This window comes from Eupeodes corollae, chromosome 2 (genome assembly GCF_945859685.1).
Source record: "Eupeodes corollae chromosome 2, idEupCoro1.1, whole genome shotgun sequence".
Taxonomy (NCBI): domain Eukaryota; kingdom Metazoa; phylum Arthropoda; class Insecta; order Diptera; family Syrphidae; genus Eupeodes; species Eupeodes corollae.
In genome coordinates this window covers 4,977,722-4,995,568 of record NC_079148.1, presented here as the reverse complement: position 1 = coordinate 4,995,568, position 17,847 = coordinate 4,977,722, and the positions used below count along the sequence as shown (strand labels likewise).

Genomic DNA, 17,847 nt, shown 5'->3' with positions numbered 1-17,847 from the left:
GAAGCTACAAATATTACAAGCATAAGATTTCTTTTAACTTTCTCCATTTATCGAATAAAAAACAATAGTTTTAGTAATTATAAGTCATCAGAAACTCAACACTAACACTATTAAAAAGAACTAAAAAAAATGAAAAAAACAGAAAAAAAAATATCATTAAAATAACAAAAATGTTGAATTACCCGTGTTTTGTTGGGAAATCTATCCATAGTAAAGTAGGATTTTACCCGAATACAAAAACAATATCCATAGTGAGAATAACACCGATAAAAATTGTAATAGAATCTCACTATGGATAGGTTTTTGACATTTATACGAGCCTCAATGGATCTTATGTGATTTCGTTCTCAAATGTTGGTACGATTGATATTGCATTTGTATCTATATGACTGTGTTTGTTGAGTAGTTCTGCATTTGGAATCGTGTGTGTTTTCCATTGCGGAAAAAACGAATCTATTACTGTGGATATTATTTAGTTTTGTGAGTGAAAATGGACGAAATGGGCTTATTTTGCAAGAATAAACATTATAAAAGATATTAATGTTTTGCTATGTTTCCAAAAAAGGTTTATCTCAGTTTAGAATAGATAAATCTCAACTCGATTCAGGTATATAAAGAATTGAGGCGAGCTTCAAGCTCGCTTCAACACCACATGTTAATGTAGTAGTCTACGAACAAACCCCCTTTTTGAAGTTTTTAACTTCCCATAGGAAATTATTGTAATGGGTCCGATTTGTCAAATTGAAAATTTTGACATTTCTCGACGTTTCAAGGTCCCTTGAGTCGGAATAAAAGATTTTTAGAAAGATGTCTGTGCGTGCGTGTGTACGTACGTTCGTACGTCCGTACGTCCGTACGTCCGTACGTTTTCGACGTTTTTTCGTCCTCCATAGCTCAAGAACCAGAAGAGATATCGACTTCAAATAAATTTTGTTATACAGATAATAAGGCAGAAAGATGCAGAAAGAGCTCTCAAGAAAATTGCGTTTGTGGTTTTTTTACCAAAGCAATTTGAAAAAGAGGTGAAAATTTTGGTTAACCCTAAATATCTTACTTACGAACAAAAAACGCTAGAGACTTGAATTAAATTTTATATAATATATTGTAACGTGATACCAAACAGGTATATTTTTTTGAAAAAAAAAACAATATAACTTAAACTTAAAATTTAGGCTTCAAGCTTATTTTATCTTATAAGAAATATTGTTTTTAACATTTTGAAAAATGTTGAGAAAAATCGAATTGACAGTTTTTTTTACAAAAAATAAAAACCTAAAAAAAAATTTATAAAAGTTGGTAAAAATTGATTTTCGACTCAAATATCTCTTCAAAATTTTTAAATATTGGCTTCAAACTAATTTTATCTTATAAGAAATATTGTTTTCAACATTTGGTAAAATTTTAAAAAAAATTCGAATTGACAGTTTTTTTTACAAAAAAATAAAACTCTAAAAAAAAACAATACTAAAACTTGGTAAAAATTTACTTTTGGCTCAAATAGCTTTTCAAAAATTAAAAATAATGGCTTCAAACTTATTTTATTTCACACAAAATATTGTTTTCAATATTCAGTAATTTTTATATAAAAATCCAACAGTCCGTTTTTTTTATAAAAAAAATAAAATCTACTAAAAATAGTACGCAAATTTGGTAAAAATTGATACGAGTACATAGACAAACTTTCAAGCATGAAAAATCGACAGACGGGATGGGAAGTTATCAGTGGGGGCGCATTCTAGCCGCTTTTTCAATACAAAAATCTGGCTACTGCCGATGGGTTTTCTTGGAAATTTTCTACTATACTATTTATAGAGTTTTAAATTTGAATTCGAAATCAGCACTAAAAAAGATTTCTAAAACATATTTTTCAATATTTGGTATAAAATTCAAGGTTTTCTCAAAACTTCATATGGAGTCAAATAAAAAACCACAACTAATGAGAATTTCCAAACAAAGAATAAGATACTTAAAGAATTTAAATTGCATCTAGAAGGAAAAGATTTGTACTTTGCTAAACAATCTTACAATTTATTGTTAAAAGCTTTTTTCAGTTTAAAATAAGCCATAAAAACCTGTTTTGAATATTTGTATGCTTTTTAAAGGGGCACTTTAAAAAACTTTGATAGACAAACGTAAAGGTGAGATTCTAATTTTGTTTAGCAAGACAGGTTAAAAATGTAGTTTTGTCGACCAGTCTACTGTCCGATTTAATATTCCATATCTATCCTAGTTAGATTATACTTCTTTAAATGCAGTTATCAACCGTTAATTAAAATAAAAGCTCCCGTTTCTACTATTTTTTCTGTCACTATTAATCTAAGATTGAACCAAGAAATCATATGAACAGTAAAAACCTAAAGTAAACATTTTGTGATTTTAAATTTAATAAAAAGGAAACTGAAAGTACGGTGTAAGTAAGTCGAATAAAAATAAAATTACACCAAAACGGACATAATGTGTTTTAAAAAACAAGTCCAATTTTAAAAGTTAGAGGGCTGAAAATCAATATTACAAAAATACCAAATTATTTTTAAGGCTGTAAAAATTATACCAATTTTCGGCATAAATTTCGATTTAAACCCTCAATCTACTTAACGTTCATTTTATTCTGTAAAACAAAAATATTTGAAAAAAGGACAATTTCGCAAAAGAAAAATATGCAAATTAACTTTCGTCCTTATCCTGAAACCCAACGAAGGGCAACAAAATAAAGATATCCATTTTTTATGTTCGCAGCGATTAATCTAAATATATGTACAAGCGTACATATTTACGTTCCAACCATTATATTAATAGATAGACCAACTTTCTGACAGGCTCCTTTACCCTGACTTAAATGGCACTCATAATATCTACAAATGTTGCCATATTGCTATCCATGTTATTGTTCAATGTTCATCATCAATGAGCACATATTCACTCTTCTCGTCCTCGTCCTCGTCCTCGTAGCTAATATTTTCTTCTTCTCTACTTCATTTGTTCACTCAATCATACAATAGCATCGCATGCTTTGCACTTCATTAATAACGAAACGAGCGGACCGACTAGGATTCGCCCCTCGCCGGCCTCGAAGCGAAAAAGCGAGAGCTCATCCATTCAACTAACTCATTCCCTCATTCATATGCTAAAGCTGATGTTGAAATCTGTTGTTTGAATCGCGCCGAGTAGAGTCGTATCTCTGTCCCAGGAGGGGTCTAGAAATGACAATAAATCCTCCAGATAATATGATCGAGCAGAAAACTGACTTTAATCGAGTTTATAGCCATCAAAGGACACCATAAATCATCCTGCCTGTAGATAGATAGAGAAACCCACCACCACCGCACCGCACCGCACCGCACTATACCTACTACTCGTAGCAGCAGCATCACTAGAGTAGATATAAAAAGCCAGCGTGTCGCCCTCGTCCTCGTTGCCGGAGAAGCAGCACACCGAATGTGTTGTGCATCATAGAGTGGCAGACGCACTCCCAGAGATAGCTATAGACAACTTCCACTGTACTATACACACCATAAACTGCAACAAACCCTTAGAGGGTTTTGCACTGTTAGTTGCCGTCCCGTGCATCATCATCATCATCGCACAAAAACAAAACAAAAAAAGGAAGCAAATAGAAAAATTTTGAAAAAATTCCAAAGTACCTTTTATAGTGATGTCCTGATGTGAATCGCAGAGTTTATGTGTTGTGGAGGCAATGGCAGAAGAAGGACGAGTCAGAGCAACGCAGCAGCATCATCATCAATGACCCATGGGATTGTGATAAAATTACCTTGCCATCTGCCCTCTCCACTGCTTACAATTCTCACCCTCTCTATCCTTCCATGTGTGCAGGACAGGACATACATCCATAATCCTGTCTATGGAACGAAATTAAAAAGAAAACAATGCGGTGTCCTGGCTAAACAATATTGGGAAGAAAAAATAACTACCAATGCAATGCGCACCCTGTTAGGAGGGTGACAATTAACACAGATCATGGCGCTGTCCTGCGAGACGGAGTACACACGCTGCCTGCCTCCACCTTATACCTATACATAGGTAGAGAGGATTTTAGTTAGTTCGATTTTTGCAGTGAATTCAAGCGATGCGGTACAGAACGGTGGTGGTGGCAGGCGGGATGAGATAACGATAACGAGAGATAGGAGACACATTGACGTTTTGCTTGGTTCGTTTTCTGCATCAGGATATAGGAGTTTGTGTACCAAGCCGTGCGTCGCGTCGAGTCGAATCCCTTGGACGTCATCATTCGTTGTTGTAGTTTATTACAACCGAATGTTCTTTTGTTTGTCAGCAATGACCCGTTCGCACGATTGATGACATTTCTACTGTGTTGTTCCTTTGGTGATCGATTTTCTATCCCTCACACGCATGGTGTAGGGAAACACAGGGCGGGATTAATCAAATCATGTTTTCCTCCCTGATGCCCATTATATTGAATATCAGATCATGCAAACAGAAATACATTTGTAATTTTTCTTAGCAATCTCATGACTAAGATATTCTTAATAAGGTCTTGGGCTAAATTCTATATTTTGTCCATGTTTTATTTGCTTCTTAAGTGATGAGATGTCAAATTAACGAATTACTTCCAAGAAAATGGAAACCTTTTTTTTTTATTACTGAAATGTTTTTTGAATTGACATAAAATAGATACACATTTTTTAAAATGGTTTTGCAATGTTTTCTATGATCTTGGATTGAAAAAAAGGTTCTTTTTTAAAACCTTTTGTGGAAACATGTTTGGAGCTTGAAAGAGGAAAGAAATGTTTTATTTTGAACTGTTTACCGTGATAATTTTTCGTTTATTAGTTGTTTTTCATTTATTCTATGAGTTCTATGTTTTTTAATCTATATAATTTTTTAAACAAATAAACCTCCAGAAAAGGAGTTACAATTTGTCAACTCGAAAACTGGGAAAACTCAGGAATTTAAGTGAACTTTTAACAAATTTCTATGAGCAAATTTACTTCAAAACTAGAGAATGTCTTTTTGTTAATCATGACTCAAAGGCTATCAATAAGGTTTCGAGGAAAATTTGTTTTCTATGTTTTATTTGTTGCTTTAGTAACTTAGTGTCAATTTAATAAATTAAAATTAAGAGAACGTTATTTTTTGTTTAAATAATTGAAATGTTTATAGCTTTACGTAACTTACATTAAAATAGTTACAAATATTTCAAAATGGGTGTGAAATGTTTTCTAAAGTTTTTGGAAAACAGTTTTAAGCTTGACGAATCACCCTACCAAAATTGATAGAAACGTTATATTTTGAACATTTTTTTGCTTACAATGATTTATTGCTTCTTTTGAGTTATTTAGCTGTTGTTTTATTGTTCTATGTATTCAATGTTTTGGTTTTTATATAGTAAAAATTCAAGAAAGAAGTTTTATTTTATTATTTCGAACGTATTATTTTTGAATAATTAGTTGTTAATTTTTTTTTTATAATAAACACACACTCAAGGGGATATTACTACCCTTATTATGCAGAGGCACAGTGTGAGCACTAGGAAGAGGAGAGAGGGTTTAAAAGGACATGTCGAGCATATTGGTTTTAAATTCCTGAATATTGCAATGACTAGGAAAGACAGAGTGTGGTAAGGTATTCCACATTCGCGTAGTACGGCTAAAGAACGAATCTCTGTATTTGACAGTACGACTGGAGTTGGACTCGAAGGTATACTGATGAGCATTCCTAGAAGCGCGAGTATTACGATTGAACTGTTTGAGGGGAGGAATGCAACTGGCTATTTCTCTAGAGCATAAGCCGTTAAAATAACGGTAAAAAAGGGCCCGACAAAAGACCTTAAGACGATGTTCAAGCGAAGTAAATGAACTTATGATGATATTATCTATCAATTTAAATGCTCTTCGTTCAATACTATCCGAGAAGCTTAAGTAAGTTGCAGGAGCACCAGCCCAGAGATGGGAGTTATACTCAAGCTTTGGACGTATGTAAGTCTTGTAATTAACAGCCAGATCAGAAGGGGTGAAATATTTCTTGCATCGCCTAGGGAAACCTAAACACTTTGCGGCATTTTTGGCGACATCGCGTATGTGATCATTCCACAAGAGGTGGTTGGTGACCCACATTCCGAGAATTTCGAGATGTTCAGTCTCATTGATGCAAGTGCCATTCATGGATAATGGGAACGGAGGTTTATCTCGCTTTAACGATACAAGACAACATTGGGTTTCCGAAGCATTAAATTCCACATGGTTTTTAATCCCCATTGAACAATGCTGTTAAGGCCGGAATTTCATGAGGGATGTGAGTCTGAAAACGAATATGAAAAGCTAAGAGTACTATCGTCAGCGAAACAATGAAGCAGGGATTCATGAAAACCGAAAGCACGCATTTTCGATAAGAGAGCCTGATGCCAAACCCTATAAAATGCTTTGCAATAATCTTACTTTCTCCTAAACGATGTAAAGATTTGCTCCACTGTACTGTGAGATGAACCATGAGATCACCAGTTGATCTATTGTTACGAAAGCCGTATTGCCGGTCATTAAGAAGCTTTCGATCTTCAAGATATTTCTTGAGATGATAACCTTGGCAAGAAGGGACGTAAGTGCAATCGGTCGATAGTTAGTTGGTGAGGAAGATTCACCTTTTTTGGGAATAGGCCGGACAAATGCCGTTTACCATATTCTCGGAACGAGACCTGAGGAATAGGACAGATGAAAAAGCTTACGCAGTGGTTTTTCCAGCGTTGAAGAACACCTCTTCAAAACAATAGCGGGGATACCATCCGGACCAGGAGATTTATGTGTATTAAGATCTCTTAGGACTATTGCCAAAGTACGAGTGCGAAAATAGATTGGTCCCTTAGAAAAAAGAGATAAGCTTTATATAAAAAGCTAACAAAAGGATTGTCATTGACAACGAAGGTAGGAACTAAACAAGAGGAAGAATTCCTCATGTTTTTTACTATTGACATTGCAGTATTTGTTGACATAACTTTTGGTCGTGAAAAAATTTGGTCTGTCGAATATTGGCGTTGTAGGCCTTCCTGGCTTGTTTGAACTTTTTCCGGCTTTCCTCAGTGCGGTTGGCTTTATAGCAACAGAAACTTACCTCTTTGGCCCTAATAACCTCTTTACAGCTCTCATGAAACCAAGCCTTTTCCTTGGATCTGATACATTTAACCCTGTTCGGTTTAAAAGTTCTCATTCCCAGGAGAATTAAACTTGTGATCATATCAGCGCTGGCGTCAACGTCACTATCGAGGAAGCATATAGCCCTATTATGGCTATCAACTATCAATTATTTGATAACTGATAACTTCTATCAATTTATTGATAATTTGGTATTATGAGTATCAAATGATAATTTTTCACCCATTGTGAATACTAATCAATATACGATTGTGAATAGGTTTTGTTTGCTGTTTGACGTTTGTCATTTGTGCTGAATAATGTAAGTTGTTTTCATTAAATAAATTTCTCTTTTTTCTTAATAATATTTTGTTTATTTAGGAGTAGAATAGTTAGCAACAAAAAACAACTAGAAAGGCTTGTTGAATTGATGGAGGAAAATCCTGAGCTTGCAAAAGGCATTTGTGCTAAGCCAGTTCTAACAAAAAAATGGGAAGACATCGCTCTGGAACTTTATAGCTTGGGGCCTCCAGAACGGGACTCAGCTAAGTGGCAAAGAGTGAGTGTTTTAATTTGGCTAATTTTAATTTATTAATTTATAATTTGTCTTATTTTATTCATAACCTTTTAGGTATGGGCTGATTTAAAATGTAAAATTAAAAAAAAAATTTCGCAAAATAAAATTGAACTCAATGCGACCGGTGGAGGGTCCAATAAATTGCATCGATTGACTGACACCGAAGAAGCAGTTAGTCGCCTTATGCATTTTCCTGCCTGCGTTGATCCACCAGGTGTTGAATTTGGATTGAATTCAACAAGTTTTCTTATTAAAGAAGATGAAGGAGTCGGAGAAATTTCTGCAATTTCCAAAGAAGTAGTCACGGCCGTGCAGGTTGGAGAAGTGATTGCAGCGTCAACAAATCCAAATCGGAAAAATAAGGCAACATTTAAGGACACAAATGAAAAAGAAAAAATGAACACTTCTTTCCTCATCATAGTTGCCTTCAAAGAACAATTCTACCGAAGACATCGTTTTAAAATGTTTGTTGCCAATACAAAAAATACCTAACAATTTATAAGCTGTATATAAATAAAAACTATTTACAGGCTGCGATAATTTGATACATTAGGCATGTTCCACAAACTGAACGCTCAATATCAGATTCGGCGTGTTATTAATCTGAAGTTTGAAAATGAAAAAAAATTATTAAAACTTTTATAAATCGTATTTAAATTACAATTCTTTACCATTAACGAATGTTTGATACATTTGTCAACGAAGATTTTGTAGCTGATAGAATATTTGATGGGTATCAATATGTTTGATAGCCGTAATACCGATTTTATCAATAAAGCTATTCACAATAGATCTTTTAATTCACTATTTATCAAAAATATTGATAATTGATCACCATAATACCGATTCATTAATTTTGTTGATAATTATCAACTATTATCAAATATCGTGTTGATATTTGGTAACCATAATAGGGCTAATAGTGACCAGTTAGAGATCCTGAAATAATTATTGAGACCGTCTCAGTTAGTTTTCTCGTATTGAAAAACGGTTCTCTTAGGAGCTCTATCTTTAACCGAACAGTTTCTACACGAGAAATTTGCTGATATAACACAATGGTCAGATGTGTCTAGAGGAGATAGAGCGCTAACAGGGTACTTATCACGGTCAGAGGTAAGAAACAAGTCAAGATTGTTTTCTGTTTGGCCTTTAACGTCCGATAATCGGGTGGGCTCATTGACTAACTGAGTTATTTAGTTAGGTTCAACTCAGCCAAGATTTCTACACACACTCCATCGGGTGTTGTCTGGCCTGAATATTGAAGTCACAAAGAATCGTGTACATTGAAATCGCCCATAACAACGTTTTCAGTGCTAGGATATGACGAAACAATTCTTTGGATGAAATCAAACAAAGCTTCAAACTCTAAATTTGGTCTTCGATAAAGGACGCAGTAGTGAATGATTTGCTTATTTACGGACAATTTAAATCACATATAATTAAAAAGAAATTGGTGCAAGGACCATAATATTGTGGTAAGAGCTGATGAGCAACATCATTCCTAATGTATATGGCGAGGCCATGGTGGGAAAAGAATAAAGGCACCAAGCTATACCCATGAATACAAAATTCAGCAGGATCGGAATCCTCACCTACTTGGGTTTCACGAAGTGCCAAAAAAAAAATTTGCCCTTAGCCCACGAATATACAATAATCAATTGTCCACTTATTGCAAAATAAAAAAAATGTCTAAAACCAATACAGATAGAGATGAGAAATAAAATTCACTGAATTAATTGTGACCTTATCGATTCTAGTTAAGTTCAGCATCACTGAGTTTCTTGCTTATCAATTATTTTTCGATGTCAAATGTTTTTTCGAAATATAAAGGGTGATTTTTTTGAGGTTAGGATTTTCATGCATGGATTTTCAGTATTTGACAGATCACGCGGAATTTCAGACATGGTGTCAAAGAGAAAGATGCTCAGTATGCTTTGACATTTCATCATGAATAGACTTACTAACGAGCAACGCTTGCAAATCATTGAATTTTATTACCAAAATCAGTGTTCGGTTCGAAATGTGTTTCGCGCCTTATGTCCGATTTATGGTCTACATAATCGACCGAGTGAGCAAACAATTAATGCGATTGTGACCAAGTTTCGCACTCAGTTTACTTTATTGGACATTAAACCAACCACACAAATGCGTACAGTGCGTACAGAAGAGAATATTGCGTCTGTTTCTGAGAGTGTTGCTAAAGACCGTGAAATGTCGATTCGTCGCCGTTCGCAGCAATTGGGTTTGTGTTATTCGACCACATGGAAGATTTTACGCAAAGATCTTGGTGAAAAACCGTATAAAATACAGCTCGTGCAAGAACTGAAGCCGAACGCTCTGCCACAACGTCGAATTTTTAGTGAATGGGCCCTAGAAAAGTTGGCAGAAAATCCGCTTTTTTATCGACAAATTTTGTTCAGCGATGAGGCTCATTTCTGGTTGAATGGCTACGTAAATAAGCAAAATTGCCGCCAGAAGCCGTTCAAGAACTGCCCATGCATCCCGAAAAATGCACTGTTTGGTGTGGTTTGTACGCTGGTGGAATCATTGGACCGTATTTTTTCAAAGATGCTGTTGGACGCAACGTTACGGTGAATGGCGATCGCTATCGTTCAATGCTAACAAACTTTTTGTTGCCAAAAATAGAAGAACTGAACTTGGTTGACATGTGGTTTCAACAAGATGGCGCTACATGCCACACAGCTCGCGATTCTATGGCCATTTTGAGGGAAAACTTCGGAGAACAATTCATCTCAAAGAATGGACCGGTAAGTTGGCCACCAAGATCATGCGATTTGACGCCTTTAGACTATTTTTTGTGGGGCTACGTCAAGTCTAAAGTCTACACAAATAAGCCAGCAACTATTCCAGCTTTGGAAGACAACATTTCCGAAGAAATTCGGGCTATTCCGGCCGAAATGCTCGAAAAAGTTACCCAAAATTGGACTTTCCGAATGGACCACCTAAGACGCAGCCGCGGTCAACATTTAAATGAAATTATCTTCAAAAAGTAAATGTCATGGACCAATCTAACGTTTCAAATAAAGAATCGATGACCAATACCTTGGAATTAGCCTTCTTTCTTCCATTTTTATTTTCAGTTGTATGATTTTTCTGGAGGTTTCTTATCAGACAACTTAAGTTGACACATAATTTGTAATTCTGCATGACAAAAAGAATTTCAAATTAATCGTTTCTATCGACAACATTAAAAAAGTCTGTATTATTTGTTATTAAAAGCAATTTAAAGAAATTCGTGAAATGATCAGGAAAAAGATCAGACTTTTACTGGCAGGTTTGGTGTTGGAAATCTTTTAGAAGCTTTGATTGCTGCTCCCCAAAACATATTTTCGGAGGAGAATCTGCCATCAGGCTTTTAAGAACTTAGTGCATCATTTTTGTCCTCACTTATTGTTTTTCGGTCTATGTTAAAACGGTTAAAAATTGCCTTATCATAACATCTGAAAACCTCTTAGCTTCGTCATTTCCTCAGGATATTTCATTTCTGCTTATCTCGAGTTCGAAATAATTAGAATACTTTCTTCCACAGCTTCTTGCACAACAGCAAACAATTGTTGATAATTTCATAATTGAGGCCAGTTTGTTCTTTTATTCACGAGCTTAGGACTACATTTTACTATTACCTCTATTTTAATAAGTGATACAATAATCGGGGTATAATTTGACGATAAGTCGTAAATTATAAAGATTTTTTTTGAAAAAATTAACAAAACCAGTTGTAAAAATAATACTTTTTTCTATTTTTTCTAAAAACACAAAAGCTAATGAACTAAAAAATATACAAACATCAAAATAAAGAGCCAAAAAGCTACCTTTCTGTTTTTTAAAAAAGTAACTTGTTCTTCCAAATGTTGAAAGAAGGTCTAATATCTTAACAATCCTCAACTGTATTAAAATACGGTTGAGGATTGTTCTAGGCCCTAGCATTTTTTTTTCTTATAAATCTGCTTAGCGCCTTAAAAATTTGTTCAAAACTAGTATTCTTCCAAATCCACCCCTGTAGTCAACATGCTATTGAAATGCATAGTTAGCTGCAACAAAAAGCAAAAATCCTATTACCATCGACCCTCACCAATACCACTACCAGTTCCATAAAATGTACAAACAACGGACATCCTCATAGTCGGGTCGGTCATCCCCCAAAGAGATAAATCGAATCTCATCCTTATCCTTTGGCCCGACGACGTAAATATTTTGGACAGGGAGAACGGCGGCGGGGGTGTTGGTGGTTGATTAGAACGATAAAATACGCGCATTCATAGAAAAATGTTGAGTTTTGCAAAAATTTCCTGACGGATCTTTTTTGTTGTTTTTGTTGTCGGGCATCCTTGGAATTGATGGTCGTTTGGCGTTAGTTCGTTTGGTTTGGTTGCTTTATATGGTGCTAAGGCTATAAGGGTGATTTGTTGCATTGTGTACATGTACATCGTTGTTCATTGTTCTTTCCCGTATTTTCTTTTTTGTTGTGTGTTTCGCAGGAAGAACATCATTTTTCACACCCAAAATCCAATTTGGGAATTCTGCTGGACATGATGTAGGCGTCAAGTGAATGTCAGTCCTTAGATCTTCAACTATAATATATGGAGGAACTGGTATACGTAGTCGGTTGGTTGCAACCAACATTGGCTACGTGAAACTCATAAATGCAGCAAATTTCTCAATCAAATTGGAATGGGAATTCCTTCAAGTTCCATATACACTCATCCTTTGGCACCTTTCTTCGTTCTCTATAGCAGGGCAACTACAGCCCGCCCCCTATCCTCTCACTCACTATTATTGACACGTGCTTGAAATGATTAGGTTTCCACATATGAACCAGCCTGATGCGGCGTGGGGTAAATGTTTAGGGTTTGCATCAAGAAACTGGGCCACTTAATAGTCATTTGGGACTTGGATGTTACTACAACCGGAGCAGAGCACCATTAGAACGGATTTGATTTTTTCCCTCTGCTCTGCTGTCGATAAAATGGCGATGGTTTTTGAAAAAGTTGTTTCTTTCGTTCGACTGGAGTTATGGATTCGAATTGGATCTGATGAGGAAACTCTGAAGATATCCTCCCTTTCCTTTTGCCAGCCACACCACATCAAGGACTTCTTCGTGGAATATTGGTTCGTTACTCGTTACAATTGAACCCTCATGGCTGTTTGCATTTGTCATTGTCGATATTTGTATTCGATAAAATCATTTATATGACTTTTGCATTTCGAATGGAATTTTGGAATTTTTCGAGGGGTTAGGTTATGAGTAGATGTCTTGATGTTGATATCCTGTATACGAGTATAGAAATCTAGATATACGAAAAGGGGGTAGTAAAACGTTTGGAATTATGTACGAATATATAAATATCGATTAAGAGTTTCGTGAACTTAATATTATACCCTGAAAAGGGCTAGCTCTGGGGCCCGAAGAGCAAGAGAAAGATGGGATATTATTAGGTCGCATATAATCCACACTTGAATATTGAATCACTTGAATTATGAGGGTTTTGTGTGCGAGTGTCGGATTGATAAGTTGAAATTGCAGGCTGCAAATTGGAAAATCACTGCAATTCGTTTTGGGATTTGTGGTTTTATATCCGTAACGAATGGACATGCTGCTGAGAGATATATCCTGAACAGAAAATTTTCGAACTTTTATAGCAGAAGTGTGTTTGGTATATTTGTATGCCTACAGGTATATTGAGACATAATACAAAGCTTTATTGGTTTTATGTACTCGTAGGTATAAAGTTAGAAGGTATAGATAATGGATTTTCTATATAGGACAAAGAAAGAGGGGTCTTTTAACCTCAGGTAAATTTTGCAGAATAAGAGGAAGGAAATTTTCTGTTTTGGATGCAGAAGGTAGAATAGAAGAGCAATTATATAGTAACTGATGACATTCTTAATAGACTTGATTTGTAGAAGTGTGGTATCTGCAAATGAAGCCTGTCATCAGGGTGCAATAAAGTGATAACAAAATGTCAGAGATGTAAATTTTATAATTTGGTTATGTAGAAGAAAAACTAAGAGATTATAAACGACAAATCTAGAAATATTTTATGGGTTCACATAGGAGCATTGTATTTGTATGTCTTTTGAATTTTAATAATTCTCATTCCAATCGATTTAACCTTAAATTATTCGAATTAGATTTTAATACGACTTAAGGCAGTTTTATAATATGTATATGGACAAAGGAGGAATATATTACATTTGGTTGCACATTCATAAATATTTATGATATGAAGTGTAAAGACAAACTCTGTAATGACGGAAAAACGAATTAAAGTCCATGATAAAGAGGGAAGAAATTATTGTTTTAGAAGATTTATTGGATTGTAGGGTTGACTGTTCCTTTTCCCTTCTATTGCATTTTTTTTAACTGCTTCACATTAATAATTGTAGTTTCTAGTAAATTATCAAAAAATTGGAAAGAGTACAGTTTTAGTTGAAAATCGGTTCCCACATTCGCCAGTCGGTCGCTTTTTCTAAAACTTTAACAACTTATTATGTAAACAATACTTTGCGAAGGCAATATCTTCAATTTTTTGCCAATATACTTAAGTCAAAAATCGATTTTTAAAAACTTTTAGTTGTGTTTTTTTAGAATTTTGTTATGTGTATAAAACATCGATTTTTTTAAAATTTTAAAAAAATATCGAAAACTTATTTTTCGTTTCATAAAACTATTTTTGTTATATTTTGTTTTATTTATAAAAAACGGTTTATTAACAACTTAAAGGAAGTTATTTTAATGGGTCCGATTTGTCAAAATGAAAATTTTGACATTTCTCGTCGTTACAATTTCCCTAGAGTCGAAATAAAAGATTTTTAGAAAGATTTCTGTGCGTGCGTGTTTTTTTCGTTGTCCATAGCTCAAGAGCCACAAGAGATATCGACTTCAAATAAATTTTGTTATACAGATAATAATGCAGAAAGATGCAAAAAGGGCTATCAAGAAAATTCTTTGGGTGGTTTTTTTACCATAACAGTTTAAAAAAGGTCAATTTTTTGGTTAACCAATGACGCTAAAGACTTGAATTGAATTTTTTATTATAAATTATAACGTAATACCAACCAAATATATTTTTGAAAAAAAATCCATTTAACAGTTTTTTTATAAATCAAAAAACTGAAAAAAATTGTCACCAAAATTTAACGAATTAAAAATAATATCATCTCCAAAACAATTTTGTGCAACGAAAAAAAAAACGTTTTTAACATCTGGTAAAATTTTTAGAAAAACAAAATTGACAGTTTTTTTTTAAACAAAAATAATAACTTAAAAGAAAATTTAACAAAAGTTCGTAAAAATTGATTTTCGACTGAAATATATTTTCCACAACTTTGAGATAATGACTTTAAACAAATTTTTTCTTATATATACTACTGTTTGCAACATTCAGTAGAATTTTGAAGAAAATCGAATTGACTGTTTTTTCATAAAAAACCAACAAGAAAAATTAACAAAAGTTGATAAAAATGGATTCTCGACACAAATATCCTTCCAAAATTTGAGATTATGGCTTCAAACTAAGAAATATTTTTTTCAAACATTCAGTAAAATTTTGAGAAAATTCGAATTTATTTATTTATTCATCTACGGACATGAATCTTACAGATTACTGACAATTTTAATATAAAAATATAATTAAATACTTAAAGCTAATTTATAATATGCTTTGCAATTGGATTTTAAATTCATATCTGTTTGTAGAAAGATCAAGTTCATTACATATACATAGTGTTGACAAATTTTATGCATCTAGGAAATAGTTCGTTGCAACCATAATTACATCTATGTTTAGGATTGTTAAAGAAATGAAGACGCAATCTTCTCTCCGAAATAGAGATTTCAAAATTATAAATGATTTGTGGGCATTTTTATACTTTCATATCGTATCATACATACATCATGGACAAACAGTATACATTGAACCGAACGCCTTTTTTGTAGAGAAAAAGTCCGATCAAAGCACATCTTGACGGATATGAAGGAGTATCAATTCTCCATTTCAGTTGCCTAACAACAAATCTTGTGAAAGCCTTTTGAACTCTTTCAATACGAGTTAACCCAATGGAAGTAGAAGGACACCAAACAATTGAACAATACTCAAGGATCGGACGTACTAATGACATGTATACAATGATTTCAGAGCATAAGGGTTGGAAAACTCTGTAGTTTCGCTTGACGAAACCAAGCATTGAATTAGCCCTTGCAATTACATAATCTATAAGTAACGAAAAAGACAACTTTGGATCAAAAATGACTCCAAGATCAGGAATCTCAAATTTGCGATCAAGAATTGGGTTGAACATATGGTAGTTGTGGATCATTGAAATACGATGTGCAGTAAACAGGATATTCATATCACACCAATCGGATAAAAATTTAAATCATTTTGAAGACTTTGCTGATCAATTCTATTTTTGATACAAAGAAAAATTTTCATGTCATCAGCATACATCAAACAAGATGCATTTTTAAGAAGAGAGGGGATATCAGTAACAAATATATTGAAAAGAAGTGGTCCCAGATGGCTACCTTGAGGAACTCCTGATGAAGCTAGTATGATATAAGAGTAGAATTTCCCCAATTTCATACATTGTGTTCTCTTATAAAGGTAGCTGGAAATCCATTTCAGAAGCAATCCGTGAATGCCAAAAGCTTGAAGTTTAGCTAGAAGAATTTCATGACAAATATAATCAAATGCTTTTATAAAGTCTGTCTAGATAGTATCTACCTGATAACCAGATTCTAATGAATCGATGACATATTAACAATAAAGCATGAGATTTGTTGAAGTAGACTTGCCTGACATAAACCCATGTTGTTCAACGCAAATAAGCTCTTTTATACTAAAATACAAACGATCTTTTACTATAAACTCAAATAATTTAGGTATTGCAGAGAGCTTTAGTTATAGCGCGGTAATTTGTTACAAGATTTTTTGGACCAGCTTTGTCAATAGGACTAATATATGAGAACTTCCACTCATCAAGAAATTCGCCAGTACAGAGAGATTTATAAAAAAAATTATTAGTAGTGGGAACACTTAATTGAATTGACATTGCTTCAGAACCATAGATGGAATTCCATCTGGACTAGGATTTGAGCTAGACTTTAATTTTGAGATACCATTAAGAATGTCAAACTCAAAGAGATAAAGTTTTGAGATATTAGCATTTTTAATGCATACATTTTCTATTTGATGAAGCTTTAGTTCGGAATGTTGAACATAAAACGACTTAAAAAAATTTGAGAAAAGTTCACATGCACTCTGTGAATCAGAAGAAATACTATCATCAAATTCCACATTTTCTCGAAGACCTAAAGAACGTTTCTTTCCATTTAAAAAAATCCAAAAGGCATTGAAATACGAAGAAATACGGCTTTGGATGTTCAATATGTATTTCTTGTGCAAATACTTGTTTAGAAAATCATATTCTTTACGAAATTGGCAGAACAGCTTTCTGTCAGCTTCGGAATTTGATTTTATAAATTTTTATTATAAAGCTTTATTTTAATTTTTTTTTAAATTAACTAATCGTTTATTAGACCAAGGTGTTTTAAATGATTTCAAACATTTCCTTTTTGAAATGTAGAATTAATTTAATTTTTTAAAGTGGAAATTAAACTTGAATTTACAGTTTTTTTTTACAAAAAATAAAAACCTAAAAAATAATACTTGGTAAAAATTTACTTTCTACTCAAATAGCGTTTCAAAAATTAAAAATATTGTCTCCAAACTTTTTTTGTGTTGCAAAAAAAAAATATTGTCTTCGATATTCAGTAGTTTTTTTTTAATCCAAAAGTCCGTTTTTTTTATATAAAAATAAAATCTACAAAAAAATACGCCAATTTGGTAAAAATTGATGTTCGGTTTTTGAAATCTCTTAAATTAATTTCATTCATCCAATAAAGTAAAATAAAGTAAGTAAAAATGTAAGAAATGCTACAATTTGTTTTCGCTAAAAATTTATTTAACAAAACTAGATTTTCAAACTAAACTATTTCTTGATATAAAAAATATTGTTGGTAATTTTAAAGAATAATTTAACTGACAACTTTTTTAACACAACACGAAAACCTATAAACCTTTTAGGCAAGACAAATCAACAGAGGATATAGGAAATTATCAGTGTGGGTCGCATACCAGCCTCGTT

At 33.4% G+C, this 17,847-nt stretch overlaps 1 protein-coding gene across 1 annotated transcript; it reads left to right on the top strand.

The window, feature by feature from the left end:
• Window positions 1–7,418: 7,418 nt before the first annotated feature.
• LOC129948579 (uncharacterized) lies at window positions 7,419–8,077 on the top strand. Its single transcript, XM_056059686.1, has 3 exons — window positions 7,419–7,659; window positions 7,732–7,992; window positions 8,069–8,077. The coding sequence occupies exons 1-3, from the start codon at window positions 7,531–7,533 to the stop codon at window positions 8,075–8,077; spliced, it is 399 nt and encodes a 132-aa protein (XP_055915661.1). The 5' UTR covers window positions 7,419–7,530.
• The last annotated feature ends 9,770 nt before the right edge of the window (window positions 8,078–17,847 follow it).

What these genes read in the sequence shown, in the direction of transcription:
- LOC129948579 (XM_056059686.1), top strand. Translation starts at nt 7,531, where the DNA reads ATGGAGGAAAATCCTGAGCTTGCAAAAGGCATTTGTGCTAAGCCAGTT. An exon ending in ACTCAGCTAAGTGGCAAAGA is followed by an intron (nt 7,660 to 7,731) that starts GTGAGTGTTTTA and finishes ATAACCTTTTAG; the next exon opens with GTATGGGCTGATTTAAAATG.